This window comes from Solanum tuberosum, unplaced genomic scaffold, assembly GCF_000226075.1.
Source record: "Solanum tuberosum cultivar DM 1-3 516 R44 unplaced genomic scaffold, SolTub_3.0 scf00087, whole genome shotgun sequence".
NCBI lineage: Eukaryota > Viridiplantae > Streptophyta > Magnoliopsida > Solanales > Solanaceae > Solanum > Solanum tuberosum.
In genome coordinates, this window is record NW_006239017.1 from 342,853 (window position 1) to 358,214 (window position 15,362).

A 15,362-nucleotide genomic window follows, 5' to 3' on the forward strand; every position below is an offset into this window, starting at 1 on the left:
TTTTTCCTCTCTGCATACATTTTCTCTCATAAATAAAATTGTCGATCGACTGAGTCTGTGTGTGCTCTTGTTGCTGTTCTTGCGTTCGCTGAAGTTATTGAAGTTTGAGGTACCGCTACTTCTTTAACAGGTTAATCCGTTTTATCTTGGGAGAAATTAATCTGCAACCTCGGGTACAGTGAGGGGATTAAATTTCTTAAGGAAACACAGTGGTTTCTGTGGACTCGGATTAAAATTCCTTCTGTCTATTTCATCTTTTTTCTGTTTCTGTATTTTTGACTAACCTGAATACAGGAGATAACATTAAGTAGCTAGGTGCAATTATTGAATTTATAATACAGTATTTCACCAATGCCACACTACACCAGTGGCGTGAAAAATAAGTTGACTCTAAAGGTCCTACTAATTGAATTAAGAAAGCAAATTGAATTTGAAGATTAGATCTAAGAAGAATGTTGAATATGTTTTTATTGACAAGTCAACCTAAAATCACTATCTTTTTCCCGGATGCACATGTATAAACTGAATTTTCTTTTAAGTTAATAATAACTCGTAATTCATATAAGAGGGTTAAATCAAGTATCGTATTATGATGACAATTTCGATATAAAAAAAAACATGCAGGAAATTTTGATATTCAAACGCCTTATTTGGGATTGGATCACTTGTTCAACCAATCTGATCAGGCGCCAATATAAAAGAATGTTGAATATACAAGAATAGTTCAATTTCCTTGGTCTTCAGTTAAATATGGGGGATTCCAAAGTAAGACATAACATAAGAATATGTATAGAGTAATTCATATTTTTTGCTTTAATTTTGAGAAGTTACTACTCTCTTTAAATTTCCATATATTCATGAAAATTTTCAATGTTAATTTCAGTATGTAATTAACCGTTCAAAATATCTAAAGGACATACAAATAAATCACATTTGATTTTTTTATTTGTTTAATTCTTGAAATTCGAACTATATCATATAAATTAAGACGTAAGAAGTATTGTTTTTTCCACATATGAATTATTATTTTATTTTAAAAAAAAGGTACGGAAATGATTATGCTTAATTGTTATGAGAACAAATTGGTAGTGTTGGACTTAAATTAATTAAAAATGTCTGCAAAATAATAATGGAGCAGTTAGAGTTAATTAATTGCTTTAATTAGAATAAAAGTTGGTTGGATTTGTGTAATCATCAAACAAAGAAAGAAATAGACAAGATTTGGTGAGACACTCTCCTCCCATCTAATGATTTGACTTTGCTTTGCAAACAAATTGCTAGTTTTAATTTCCCTTTCCAACCAATGGGCCAATGTGTTACTTTGGTTTTTTAATAAAATATTCTTATTACTATTTAAGTAATAGTATTAGTATTTTTTAAACCGTCCAATCTTTTTATATATAGTATTCTTATAATTGTTATATATATTTAACAATAGTATTAGTATTTTTCAAACCGTCCAATCTTTTTCAAATTCGTACACTATGTAGGATCATAAGAGGAAAAAACCCCTACTACTAAATATTATTTTTATTTTCGAGATTCGAATTTGAAATATATTAATTAATTGTAGTGAGACTTAATTTCATTCGTTCCATCATAACTTTAGTTAATTAACATTTCTTACTTGAGTCCACCTAATGCTAATATCTTTTATACAAATATTAAAGCAATGTCGTGTCACGTTACAATTATTTTAATAACATGTGATATTAAATATATATAATTCCAGTTGCACTTGTGTACTCTATATATGTGATATTTTAAACCAGAAAATTTTATGTACTCTATATATGTGTATAACATTTTTATTTAAATTTTGAACTTGCTAAATAAATAGATCTGAAATTAAAATTTCATAAATTTTAAATTCGTCTATATTGTCAATGGTGCATTTTCTTGCTAATTTCTGGAATTGTATAGTTGCAGTGTCAATGTTTTTGAAAGAGAAGTGTAGTTAACAATTTATTATTTAATCCTATAATAATAATTAAAATAAATGAACAGACAAGGGGCTGCTCTGTTGGTTTCATAAGAAGACTCCATTCACCCACAAATTACAATCATATGATGAGATTCACGTGGAATAATAGACTTTGAGTATAAAGGGGTCATCTAATTTGCGGATAAAGTTATTTCAGAATATAATTATAAAAGATAAGATAAAATAATATCAAACTGAATAGGATAAAGTAGAATATTGAATAAGATAAAATGAAATATCTAAAATAAGATTAAGATTAAATTTATATTCTGATTAGTCGAAGCTACTTCAACTAGATAAAATATAATTCTAGCTCGAAGCTTAATACATAGGATATGCCACATTATATCACATACCAAAGGATAATAATATTGTTAAATAAGAATAAAATAGCAAAAGCCTTTAATTACTATTTTATAAAAAATACGATAGATAATTTGAGATGAATAGAGATGTTAACCAATAAAATCCAAAACTTAACAATTTATCATTTATTAATATTAAAAAAATATTGCATTGATACAAGTGGGCATTATTTAAATAAGATATTGAAACAAGTGGAAATTTATTAAAACTAAAAACTGTGGGTTGCTATCAGCCTACCAAAACAGAATCTTTGAAAACCACTCGTGGCCTTAATAATATTTTTTCACTTGATATTTATTTATTTAACAATAATTTTCTTTTCTTTCTTGAATTTCAACTCTTAGTTTTTATTTGTTTGGCATTGTGGGCGGTGCTTGAAATTATGTTATATCAAATAAAAAATAAAAATATATAGATAACGTTTTTAATAATCAAAATTTTAGCATGGTTAAGGGCATTCGAGATGAAGATTAAAATTAATGTTAATTTATTAGGTAGCGACTTATTAGTGCTAGTCCATATATAAACCCTTGGATTAAACATCAATAAAATTGCGGTGTAAAAAAAAACACACCAAAAAACATACTTTATATTATTTCACATCAATTTCATTAATTAAGTTTCATACGTTGAACTTGTCATAATTAAATTATTAGAGATAAGGATAAACAAAATCGAACCTAATTTTATAATTAAATCTGAACCAATCTGATTCATGTGTACCCCTAATTAGAGATAACTATATGAAGTAATTGAATTATATTTTGACATATTTTGTTCCTTAGATTCATATCATTATATAATGGACTTTCAATAGAAAATATTAAAATAATAGCTTCATAATTCTAATGAAATCGTAGTATATTTATTTTGAAATTTGACTAATTTAGATTTGCGTAAAAAAAAATCCCTTTAGAAGTGATTTTTGCTATTTACAATGTTCTTTTTATATATATACTGCGGAAAAGACCTAAAATATCCTTAAACTATTGAAAATGGTACAAAACTACCATCCATCCACCTATTGGCTCCCAAATGCCCATGTCATACACCTATTGGCTCTCAAATACCTCTGTCATCCATCTTTGGGTCCAATATTGACCAATTTTATATCAAATTATCATTTAAATAAGGCTTAAGTCATATGCGGCTCCTTAAAGTTGTTCGCATATTTCACTTAGACACCTCAATTTAGACATGTACCTATTGAACACTTTATATATTCAAAAGTGATTCCTATTAAACACAAAAGGCTGACATGGCCAACAAAGTGTAGTTCACTCTCCTAAAACGTTTGAAAACAATTAGAAATAATATTTTTTCTTTTTCTTTCCAACTTATATAGCTACATTAATAAACAATAATAACTAATATATATAAAAAAAAAAAAAAAGGGAGGGAACGTCTTTCTCATCCTCCCTCTGCAACTATTTCATGTCTCTTTACACACCCACCCCCTCCACCTCTCCAATTCGTCTACTGTTTTTTCATTCTTTTTATTTTATTTTATGTAGATCTGATTAAAGTCTCAAATATTCTGGTGAAGGTCTATTGTTTTCGATGACAATAATATTCCGGCGAAGCTTCATTATTTCTGCTGAAAATAATATTTCGGTGAAACTCCATTATTTAAGATGAAAATAGTATTCCAGCGAAGCAATTGATTATTTTTTTGAAAAACATATATTATTTTCTTATAATTGTGATAAATGTTTACTAATGGAAAGAAGATGAAGAGAATGGATGGAACGTTTTGATGCTATTAGAACGAAAGATAAATGAGGGGTTAGCTTTAGATGGGGCAACAATGGTGTATTATCGACGTCAGTGAAAGGAATAGGATTCGATGGAGAAAAAGAAGGGGGTGAATGTTATGGTTTATTGGCGTTTGAGGCGCAACGACCCAGTTGAAAGGAAAACAAGGTCCGACGACAAAGAAGAAGACCGTAGGCTATGGTTTACTGGTGGTTGACGGGATGAGGCGCAGGGGTGACCCAGTGCAAAGGGGAGAAGAAGAAGAAGAAGAGTAAGGGGGTAGGAGTGGGGGTGGGTTAATTCAAAAATAAAATAAATCTTTCTTAAAATTCCTTTTGTATTATTTAAATAGAGTTTTTTAAAAAAAATAATTCAATCGCCACGTGTCATTGTCTCATTAGTTCATTTGCTATGTATATGCGATTGAGATGCACGCACTATTATTTTTTTATTATTATCATTTTGTGTTAAATATGTATACATTTTTTAAGATTTAAGTGTTCAATAGGTATAAGGCTAAATTGATGTGTCTAAGTGAAATATGCAGACAACTTTAAGGGGTTGCATATGACTTAAACCTTTAAATAATTTTATTAAATACATGGCAACCATCTATTGGATACAATTTAATTACTTAAATTAATTTACAAATTCACCCATTATTAATCATACCCGATCCAAATTAATTATCACCCGTCCCAAATTGCATTTACCCCACTGATTAAAACAAATACACCCTTCATTCTCAACATTTCACTTCATCTTCCAACTTTCTTCCCCAATATATTCACCTACAATATCGAAAAATACTACCTAAATACACACGTATCACCATAAAAAATCATGTGTGTTTTTGTGATTTTTTATGGTAATATCAAAGAAATAAGCTTTTTCTTTTTTAATATTATTTAATTTTCAAAAAATGTTTGATAATAGGAATAATTTAAATAAATTATATCATGTAGTTATTATTAAAAACAACATAATGTATTAAGCTTTCATTTTGTGTTGAATTCGGAGAAAAATCGGACAAAAAAATATATTATACACAACTTTTCTTTATATTTTTGCGAGAGACCGTTTCTTACTCGAATCTATGACTAGTCATATAACAATAACTTCACCAACAACTTTCAATTATTTTCTTGAGCTTAATAAAAAACTCAAGCCACAATTAAAATAGGATAAGGAGTACTAATTGTAAACTTAGTTGAATCCTACTCCCATTCGTATTAATTACTAATCCTTCTTCTACTAATTAGATTCTTTACCGGTCTTTTTGTCCCAATGTTTACTCCTACTCAAATTCATACTTATCTTTTCACAATTATACTCCAAAAAACGCAATTAATAAAGAAATCAAAACAATTTATAATTAAAACCAAAAATAACTAAACCATCAATGATCTAGTCAATTAATTATTAATTAGACTTTAAATTGTTTAACTTTTAGAACGATTTAACACCTAGATCCTAGAAGATTAGTTATTAGTTGAATAATTAGGAGATTATTTAGCGTAACTTTTACCATAATCTAATAACAAGTCAACAAAATAAAAATTAACAACAAAATTCTTCAAGATTTTTCTTTTCTCTCCCCTTTTATTTTTTTAGCACTAATTTACTAAAAAAATAATTTTGTAATCGTTTAAAATATTTATCTATTTTTTCTAAAATCTTCACTTTTTTTTTGTGGGATATTTTTCTTGTCTTTAATCAAGTTAATAAAGGTCCTACATCCACATAAAAGTGACGTGCCATTTAAGATTAATAATAATTACTATTAGCCTAAAATTAAGGAATATATGTGTCGCATAATATTTTTTGGATAATTATTACTACAAATACTTTTTTTTAATTAAAATAAAATAAAATAAATCCCTGTGCGTAATTAAATAGTTTTCTCTTCTTCTTAGAACTCTTCAACCACCTTCTATATAAAGCTCCTAATAATCTTCACTTATCCTCCTCCTCCTCCTCTTCTCTCTCTATTACTATATAATAAAACCTATAGATACACCTATAGATACATATATTTTCTCTATTCATCGTCGCCATGGCAGTTAACGGTAGTGCTCCTTCTTCTGGTTTGATCGTCAGTTTCGGTGAGATGTTGATCGATTTCGTTCCGACAGTCTCCGGCGTATCCCTTGCCGAGGCTCCCGGATTTTTGAAAGCTCCCGGCGGTGCACCGGCGAACGTCGCCATCGCGGTGACAAGGCTCGGAGGGAAGTCGGCGTTTGTCGGGAAACTCGGCGACGATGAGTTTGGTCACATGCTCGCCGGGATTCTGAAAACGAACGGCGTACAAGCCGACGGAATCAATTTTGACAAGGGTGCCAGGACGGCTTTGGCGTTCGTGACTCTACGCGCCGACGGAGAGCGTGAGTTTATGTTTTACAGAAATCCCAGTGCTGATATGTTGCTCACGCCCGATGAGTTGAATCTTGATCTTATTAGATCTGTAAGTTCCATCGTCGTTAAATCTCTTATTTTTTTAATTCCCTGCCAAACTCGCATTGGATTTGATGATTTGTGCGTGTTTCTCACGTGCAATTTCGTAGTTTTGTGATCTTATTTTTGGTTACTGAAGCTGGTGAGTTTGTTGTTGTCTGTTTTTGACTCAACTGTAGTTTAGTTAATTATAATATATAATAGTAATTAAAATTGAAAAAGACGTAAAACTTATTTTTATTATTAGGTGGGTTGGTTGGTGTCCTTTTTTTTTTACTTTTCTGTAATTTTTCTAATTAATTAAAAAATGACATAACATATCATTTATTTGCCTAATTGGATCCAATCCGAAATCCCCCTAGTTACTGAGACCCCGCTCATGTACGAATCATCTTACTAATATGTCACACACATCCATTTCGACTTTTATTTAATAGAATGAAACAATCTATAAATAGTGTGTTCCTTTTATGAGATCGGTTTTGCTTTTGTAAGCAAAAGTTGATCCCTATCCACTTTTTTAAATTTTGTTTGTTTAAAGAGAGACAGCTAGAATTTTGTCAATTAGTAATTCAGTTAGAGTTTAAAAGATAGTTTATTGTGTATTGTGTTGCATGCAATTAAGATGCAGCTGTAAGTGACACGGATTTTTCTTGAAGAGTGGGTGAGTGTTGTCTCTTAGCTTAACCCAGCTTTTCCTGCCTTTCAGGTGTTGAAATCTCAAAGAGCTATGCTGTCTCTTTCTCTTCATATCATTATCACTCTTTTGTTTTCATTACCTTATAAATTTAAAAATAATTAAAAATACAGTAGATTTTTAGTTCACATGATATTTGCAACAAAACCAAGTTGATTTGTTTGCATTGAAATTAGTTTCATAATTTATACTCCCTCCGTTTAAAAAAAGAATGATCTCATTTCCTTTTTAATCTCTTTAAAAAAGAATGATCTTTTTTTTTTTGGTAACATTTTAATTTCAGTTTTCCACATGTTAAAGCCACAAAATTAAAGGACAATTTTGTATATTTGACATAACATTAATTTAGAATCACAAGATTCAAAAGTGTTTTTTATTTTCTTAAATTTCGTGTCAAATCAAACTAGACAATTCTTTGTGAAACAGAGGAAGTATATAGTAGATGTCGAATCCAGTTTGTGTCCTTGTAACTCCGTCACTGTCACGGGCTAGAAGAAGTCATGAAAGTCAAAAAGTGTATAATGACGATATATACTAGGAGGAATAATATAGAGTGTATCGAGATCTTAGAGCAAAGAGTGCACCCAAAGGGGGTAGGTGGGGAAGTAGGTGTCATTAATTGTCAGCCCCACATGTAATTATTCAAACTAATTATGTAATTTGTTTTGATTATAGTTTATTGTTTGTCTGATTTGTGTGTATATAGGCTAAGGTGTTCCACTATGGATCAATTAGTTTGATCGTGGAGCCATGTAGATCAGCACATTTGAAGGCAATGGAAGTAGCAAAGGAGGCAGGGGCATTGCTCTCTTATGACCCAAATCTTCGTTTGCCGCTGTGGTCTTCGGAAGAAGAGGCCAGGAAGCAAATCAAGAGCATCTGGAACTATGCTGATGTGATCAAGGTCAGCGATGTGGAACTCGAATTCCTCACTGGAAGCAACAAGATTGATGATGAATGCGCCATGTCCTTGTGGCATCCTAACTTGAAGCTCCTCTTGGTCACTCTTGGTGAAAAGGGTTGCAATTACTACACCAAGGTATATCTTTGTTTAATTTCATTTAAAATCATTTTTATACTATCAGGTCGTAATCATTCTTTCGTTTTTGTTATTTTATTTGATTGCTTGTTATTGAATTCACTAGTAGATAGCTGTAAAGTGGTAGGTAAGAACTTAGACGAACCATTGTTGTTTAATTTGTAATTAAAGTAAGCCAAGGAGGACCTACAACACTAAAAGTACATTATTTGTGTGCCTAATTTTATTTCTTCCACTTGATCTTAGCCCAAAGGTATTGACATAATTTAAAGTATTTTTTACTTTTCGCCGTACTGCTAATTAGGCGTGTCCCCTCATGGCTAATAAGGGCGTTTTTTTTTTTTAATAATTAGAATATGTGATATCAATATACTGACAAGGCTGAATAGTTATTATGTAATTACTCAATTGTTTAATAGTTTTGATAATTTGATCTGACTTGGTTCTTTTTTGGGGTGTAGAAATTCCATGGAAGCGTTGGAGGATTCCACGTGAAGACTGTTGACACCACTGGAGCTGGTGATTCTTTTGTTGGTGCCCTTCTAACCAAGATTGTTGATGACCAAGCCATTCTTGAGGTAAAATTTTGTAGTTAATAATTACCTACCTTTTCTTAGTACTAATTAAGCGATAACGTGGAGTATAATAGTAAGTACTAATTTGTGTAAAAAATGCAGGATGAAGCAAGGTTGAAGGAAGTACTAAGGTTTTCATGTGCATGTGGAGCCATCACAACCACCAAGAAAGGAGCAATCCCAGCTCTGCCTACTGTATCTGAAGTCCTCACTTTGCTCAAGGGAGGAGCATAGAAACATCATGTTATCTTTTTATTTTTTTTTTCCATCTCCATATATTCCCCCCTCTATGAGTTTTTTTACTTTCAAGCTAGTTCAATTTTTAGTTTTGGATTTTAATGTTTTGTTGTGATGACGGTCCATCAAGGCACTTAATAAACTAAGCTTTCTTCCTATGGATCTTCTCCTTTAATATGTATTTCATTCCGATATTTATTTGCTTTCTCATCAAATCCCAGTGAAGTTGGGAAGTTTGCTTAAAGTGTTAATGAGTTGGGTCGCCGCTTAAATGTGCAGTAATTGATGAAAGATGCCTAAATGCAAAACTTCTAACTCAATTGTTGTTGCACAACTAGAGATAGTGCATCAACGCCAAGAAAGTTTGTTCCTTGGTTAGAGGCTAGAAGGTAAAATCACAACTGTGGAGTAATGAATCAGTGGTAGTTCTTGTAACAAAACTAGGTTTTACTAGCTCAAAGAACCCAAAATCAGCATGTCCAAGAATGCCTCAATATGTTTTTATGTTGCCATAAGAATAAGAAACTGATGCAATTCAACCCGAGAAGCGAAAAGTAATTAAGCAAGATAAAGGATATCTTATGCAGAATAATGTTTCCTCTACTTACTGAACATATCTGTTGACAATATGAGCGCACTGCAAAAGTAAGCAAGATAAGGAGTATCTTAAGAGTTCAGCAGAACAATACTTTTTCTACTTACTGAACATATCTGTTGACAGTATGAGAGCACTGATTAAGTACTACACACAAGCACACGTACTTTTAATTAGGAACTTCTTGAAGTTGGTGTTCAACCAAGATCTGGGACAGTAAAATACTCATCTTCATCTGGGATTTCAAATCTGGGCTTCTTGTAAGGCATTTGATATTTGGTTGTCCTGTAAATATTTGTGTTGCTCGACTGAGGTACTGATAGCTCGGGTACTTCAGCTGCTGTTTGTTCACCAAAGAGATCAATGCCTCCTAACCACTCAAATTCACCAAGCTCAAGTAGATCCTTCTGTATAGATTGAAACAATCATATAGGTTATTCATTACATATTAGATGAATAGACAATTACACGGTAATACTGAATTCATATATACATGTAATGGTGTTATAAAATGTCTCCCTATGTATCGAGGAATCTAAGGAAGTCGTTTTGCATATTTAAGTGTTTCAAATTCAAGTTCAATGCATAAGCTGCTTTACCAAGAAAAATGATAGCTTCTCATCTAGAGAAGTCCTCCACACATCAATTCCCCAGCCACGCAAGTAGTCGAAAACATAGGGTACTTGCAAAATGTAAAAGGAATAAGTTTTTTTTACCTTGTCACTAGACTCATAATCTGGAAATCCTAGTAAATCATCGACAGGCCAAGATGGTGATGTGATACCAGACAATTGCTGCGTAGGCATTTTCAAGCCAACTTGTTGAGAATTCTGCTGAGGTGGTTGTGGCTCCAGTTGGTTTTTTACTGCTTCCTTATTGCAGCTTGAGCTCAAGGCTACACGGATTCCAGTGGCTAAGAAGCGTTGGTGGTTCTTGGCGAGGCTGCTGGCTGAATGAATTGCTTCGTCACAGTCCTTGCAAAAGAGAGCTCTATCCTCAACACAGAAGATGAAGGCTGCTTTATCCTGCATACATGATAGTTCAAGTTAAAATGTCTATAAGGAAGTCTCCAAAGACTGCCAGAAAATTTCTGGAAAAGAACATTGATCTTTTACTTCCAATCTTTTTTCCCCGGGTATGTTAACATCATTTTGTCAGGTATAACCATGTTCAGTAAAATCACTTTTGATTCTTGCTTCTCAACGCTTTCCAAAACAGGTATAACCATATTTCTATTCTAATATAAGGTATACCTAGACATCTACAATAACATAGACATGTAATTTTGTTTGAGGTTTCCGGTCCTTAAAAGGGTTGACACCATCATAGGTTACAATGCCAACATATTTTTATTTTCGGTTGGATCTTACTTTCAGAAAATAGAACAATTGGAAACATGAGTTTTTTAATCTTAATGAAAGAAATCTTTTGTTTCCAACTTCAAAACTCAGTGGTTAACACGTTCACTCATATACTTTTGTTCGCTTTAACATTAGTCTTACTTTCCCAGCGAGGTACAAACTTGTGACGTGCGCCTATCACACATTTTGTGTTGTAGCTTTGATGTTGAACCAGAGCCCTCTGAAATTGAAAATATAAACTACCGCATAGGCCATAGCCATGAAATCATTTTCACTACGCCTAATTGAACCTGTAACTCTTCTTGTTTGTAATACTTATGGGTTATGACATGAGGTTTAAGATGAGCAGTCTGTTAAGCCTCCATTTCTCCCTCTCTCCCCTATATCTTTAGCTAGAAAAGCAAGAACTTTATTATCATACCCCCCTCTCAGTGGCGAATTTATATGCTAATTTTGGGCACGTGAACCCATGATTTCTCCATAAAACTAGATGTTTAGGTATACATTTTTTGTAAAGCTAAATGGTGCACTTGATTGGTTGAATGCTAAGTTATTTGAATAGAGAACTCGGGATCAATTCCCACTTGATACTTTTTTTTTGTGGTGCACCTATGTTCTAGAATTGAAATCCTAGATTCCCACTTGAGTCTCGGGTTGACAGATCAAGAAGTTTAAGAAAGTAGCCAGCGACTTTTGAATCAAGTGGTCTTAAACTAAAGATCAACATTACACCCTTTAAATACTATGACCTTAAAACATGTCACATGTTGGAATTGAAGATCAGGAACTAAAAAGGTAAGAAAACACACAAATTGAAACAGAGGTAGTGATAAATACTAAACAAAGAAATGCAAAATTAACTATATGTGAAATGGTTTAATTAATAATCTAATCAGAGTCTAATCAAAAGGAACATCACAAGTTAACTTTCCATTTTTTTTTATGACAACGGAAACCCGCAACTGCTACCTTAGGGTGAGCACAGGCTAAAAACCCGCTCCTATGCAATAGCTAGGAAATCACATAGAAGAGATAACCCGAACTAGGCAAGCCCGTGCGACGAGCTCGACCCAAGAGGCAAACCCCTTGCTTTCGCTGGCAAGGGGTTTCGAATTTGAGACCTCAAACATGGAAGTCCCAAGCCCAAACCACTTGAACACCCCAAAGGGTACAAAAGTTAACTTTCCATTAATCAAGGACCAACACAACTACCAGATTGAAATATTAGTAACACAATCTAGACTAAAAACAAATTATTCCATGAACAGGGCAACAAAAAAAGAAGAAGTTCCCTTACTTGGCAAATATCACAAGGAGGAAGCTTGTTAGATAGGCACTGAAGATGAAGCCTCTGATGCTTACTTGCTAATTTATTAGCAGCATGAACTTCAATATCACATTTTGCACACAAAGCAGCCTCATCAGCACAGCAAATCACAGTAGCTTGAGCTTTCTCACACACATCACACTGGATCTTCATCTTTTATTACTCAACTCTTGCCTCCTAACACTAATTCAAGACATACCCTTTTGAGTTTCACACAAGAAAAAGAGGAAAAATAGTGTCTTGAAGTTTTTTGGGAAGAGAAGTCAGAACTTTTCAAGATTTGAAAAATACCCAAACTCTGATATGCCAAAAATGGTCAGTCAGACAAAAAAAAACCTGCAGAAAACAAGAAAACCCAAAGCATGTGATTAGTCCAAAGTAATAAAAATGAAAACTTTCAATCAAAAACAGAAAAATGTGGTCTTTGAAATGTGAAAAATGGGAGGAGAAAGAAGAAGAAAAGAAAATATAGAGAATGAAATGAGTGGAAGAGGGAGATTTGTGTGGATAAGAGAAGCGGATTTGCGTATAAAATACTTGATGAGTATTGAGACAGCACAGTATTAGCAGGGCTCCACTTTCTTCCCTTTTGTGTGGCTGTTGGATTGCCGTTAATATTAGTGGCTATGAATATTTGGGCATTATTTATTTCTACTCCCCTTTCGTGGACGATGCTGTTGGTGGGAGTTTGAAATACCAGATTCACACGCATCTACCTTAATATATCAATGATATTTTTTGAGTTAAAGACGGAGATGGAATTTGAAGTTTATAGATTTGAGATAGTGTTTAATTTATTGATAGTTGGAGTGGGGTGATAAGAATGTGTTATCGAGATTTAAAAGATTAGTCTTATAGAGAAATTATCAATCAAAATTCGCATGTTCTGAGAGATAAGGATGTATAGATGGATGTGCGGACATACTAGAAGAGACAAGATTATGAATTGAGATATATGGGGCATGTGGCAGTAGCCTTTATCATTGACAAGATGCAAGAAGTGAGACTAAAACGATTTGAACATGTGAAGAGGAAGAGCGTGTAAGTGCCTCGATGAGGCTGCAAGAGTTGGCAGTGATAGGATTAAGGAGAAGTAGAGGTAGATCGAGAAAATATTAGAAGACGAAATTGGATATGACATGATATATTTTAACTCAATGATAATATAACTCTAAATAGGAAAGCATGAAGGTCTAAGATATACGATAGACAATTAGTAAATAGCGGAGTGTTTTCTCTCTTCTCAATAATAGAGCAAAGTCCTAATCTGGAGCATCTACAATTCTACATGTTCTATTGTTATTGTGCTAATGTTATCGTATTCTTAGTTCTATTATTATTATTATTATTATTTCTTCTATTCTTATTATTTTAACAATTTTTAATGGTAAATACTTTCCTTTTTTTCAATAATTTGAGGTTTTCATTTTTAAGTTAATACCACTCAAATTTGTTGCGGACTTTACTACTAGAACCTCAAATGGAAAAATTTCATTAAGGAGGACTAAATTAATAAATTTTATCTTAATTAGTCGAGGAAAGACACGAATTCGGGTTTAATTTGCATATATTAATTCCATTCCAATTTTAATTTTTTTAAGAAAAGATATTAAAAAAACGAAAAAAAAACTACTTATTCTAATTACTTAAATATATTGAAAATTTTATGTGATATAGACCAAAAAAATATTTTGTACAAATATATAGAGAAGAAGTGTAAAGATTCAATGATCAAAGTTAAGGCAATGCCTCTATATTTATATAGCCGCAATTTGGAGTTCAAATAGTGCAAGAAATGTCCGTCCGAAAAATGATGCCGTTATTTAAAAACCGATATATATATAAACTCATAAACGATAAAGATTATAAAATTCAATTTTCATTTCTCTCCGTTCTTTTTTTTTTAATTTTATTATTCACACCGAACTTAAACACAACAATAAATAGGGACGGTGGGAGTTCAAATCATTTTATGTATGTGGGGTGACAACTTACGAATGATGAGTTGTACGTTGCTAGATTCAAGTGCGTTTTCATACTTAGTACATTGGCTAAACGGTCAAGATCATTCTTGAATTATTGTTTTTCATGGTCCAGATGATCCAATTTCTGTGGTTCCAAATTATCCTACACACAATATTATCTTTTGCATTATTAATCCTCTAACTCCTCTTTTGATTCCACGTGGAGGGCCGACTCAACAACATTGGGGGCCTAAAGCGAAATTTAAGAGAGGGGCACTAATTTTTTTTTTCATCATATGTACTTTTATTTAAAATATACTTTTCTAGCTATTTCAAATGCAAAGTCATTAAGTATTGTTTTATAATCAATTTATTTTAATAATTTCTTTTCAAATGATAATATAGCTAATTCATTCAATCTATCTTGAGACATTGTTGATCTTAAAGAAGATTTAATCAATTTTAATTTCGAACGATGAAAAATTTGGTTGAGGCAATGGTTATGAACTGTTAACACAATATGTGTATTTGGAAAAGAATCAAATCTTTTATTTGATTGAGTATTTTCATTACATCATTATCTTCTACTTGTATTGTTTATCTTTAACACTTTTACTTCAAAAAATAAATCTAAACCATCAATTCAGAATAACTAGTATGTGTTAAAGAAAGTTCAAGGTTAAGACAATATTTTTAAAAAAAATTCATCATCTAGTAATCTCAATATTTTACCACTAAATAAGAAATCAAAAATATTTTTATATGCTTCAATTGGTTCAAATCTATTTTAAAGTGAAAAAATAGTTTGATCTACTCTACATATATAACATAATCAACTCTAAAGATTCTTCGAGGGACTTAGTGATTTCGTTATCCATATTTTCATCAAATTGTTTTTTACGAAAATTATATTTATATTCATGTCATATGCAATTGATTTAGTAGAAATCATAGCACTCATAGTACATATTTTTATTTATTTTTTAAAATAATATATATAAGTAATTG

The 15,362-nt window shown here is 31.9% G+C and overlaps 2 protein-coding genes across 4 annotated transcripts; one reads left to right on the forward strand and one right to left on the reverse strand.

Moving 5' to 3' along the window:
• Window positions 1–6,086: 6,086 nt before the first annotated feature.
• LOC102577816 (fructokinase-like) lies at window positions 6,087–9,314 on the forward strand. The gene is made up of 4 exons (NM_001405125.1): window positions 6,087–6,569; window positions 7,963–8,295; window positions 8,757–8,873; window positions 8,973–9,314. Exons 1-4 carry the CDS (start codon window positions 6,162–6,164, stop codon window positions 9,102–9,104), a joined length of 990 nt encoding a protein of 329 aa, NP_001392054.1. The 5' UTR covers window positions 6,087–6,161; the 3' UTR covers window positions 9,105–9,314.
• Window positions 9,315–9,630: 316 nt separating this feature from the next.
• Window positions 9,631–12,872, reverse strand: LOC102601030 (B-box zinc finger protein 24-like). 3 transcript variants are annotated; one of them, NM_001405128.1, is made up of 4 exons: window positions 12,661–12,793; window positions 12,361–12,573; window positions 10,419–10,727; window positions 9,631–10,109 (listed from the first exon to the last, which is right to left on the reverse strand). In NM_001405128.1, the coding sequence occupies exons 2-4, from the start codon at window positions 12,541–12,543 to the stop codon at window positions 9,900–9,902; spliced, it is 702 nt and encodes a 233-aa protein (NP_001392057.1). In that variant the 5' UTR covers window positions 12,544–12,573; window positions 12,661–12,793; the 3' UTR covers window positions 9,631–9,899. The 3 variants fall into 3 exon arrangements, with proteins under 3 accessions (NP_001392057.1, XP_006347304.1, NP_001392058.1); XM_006347242.2 differs by having other exon boundaries at window positions 9,663–10,109; window positions 12,682–12,870; NM_001405129.1 differs by having other exon boundaries at window positions 9,668–10,109; window positions 12,361–12,872.
• Window positions 12,873–15,362: the final 2,490 nt, after the last annotated feature.

What these genes read in the sequence shown, in the direction of transcription:
- LOC102601030 (NM_001405128.1), bottom strand. Translation starts at nt 12,543, where the DNA reads ATGAAGATCCAGTGTGATGTGTGTGAGAAAGCTCAAGCTACTGTGATT. An exon ending in CTCCTTGTGATATTTGCCAA is followed by an intron (nt 10,728 to 12,360) that starts GTAAGGGAACTT and finishes TCATGTATGCAG; the next exon opens with GATAAAGCAGCCTTCATCTT. An exon ending in ATTATGAGTCTAGTGACAAG is followed by an intron (nt 10,110 to 10,418) that starts GTAAAAAAAACT and finishes CAATCTATACAG; the next exon opens with AAGGATCTACTTGAGCTTGG.
- LOC102577816 (NM_001405125.1), top strand. Translation starts at nt 6,162, where the DNA reads ATGGCAGTTAACGGTAGTGCTCCTTCTTCTGGTTTGATCGTCAGTTTC. An exon ending in GTTGCAATTACTACACCAAG is followed by an intron (nt 8,296 to 8,756) that starts GTATATCTTTGT and finishes TTTGGGGTGTAG; the next exon opens with AAATTCCATGGAAGCGTTGG. An exon ending in ATGACCAAGCCATTCTTGAG is followed by an intron (nt 8,874 to 8,972) that starts GTAAAATTTTGT and finishes TAAAAAATGCAG; the next exon opens with GATGAAGCAAGGTTGAAGGA.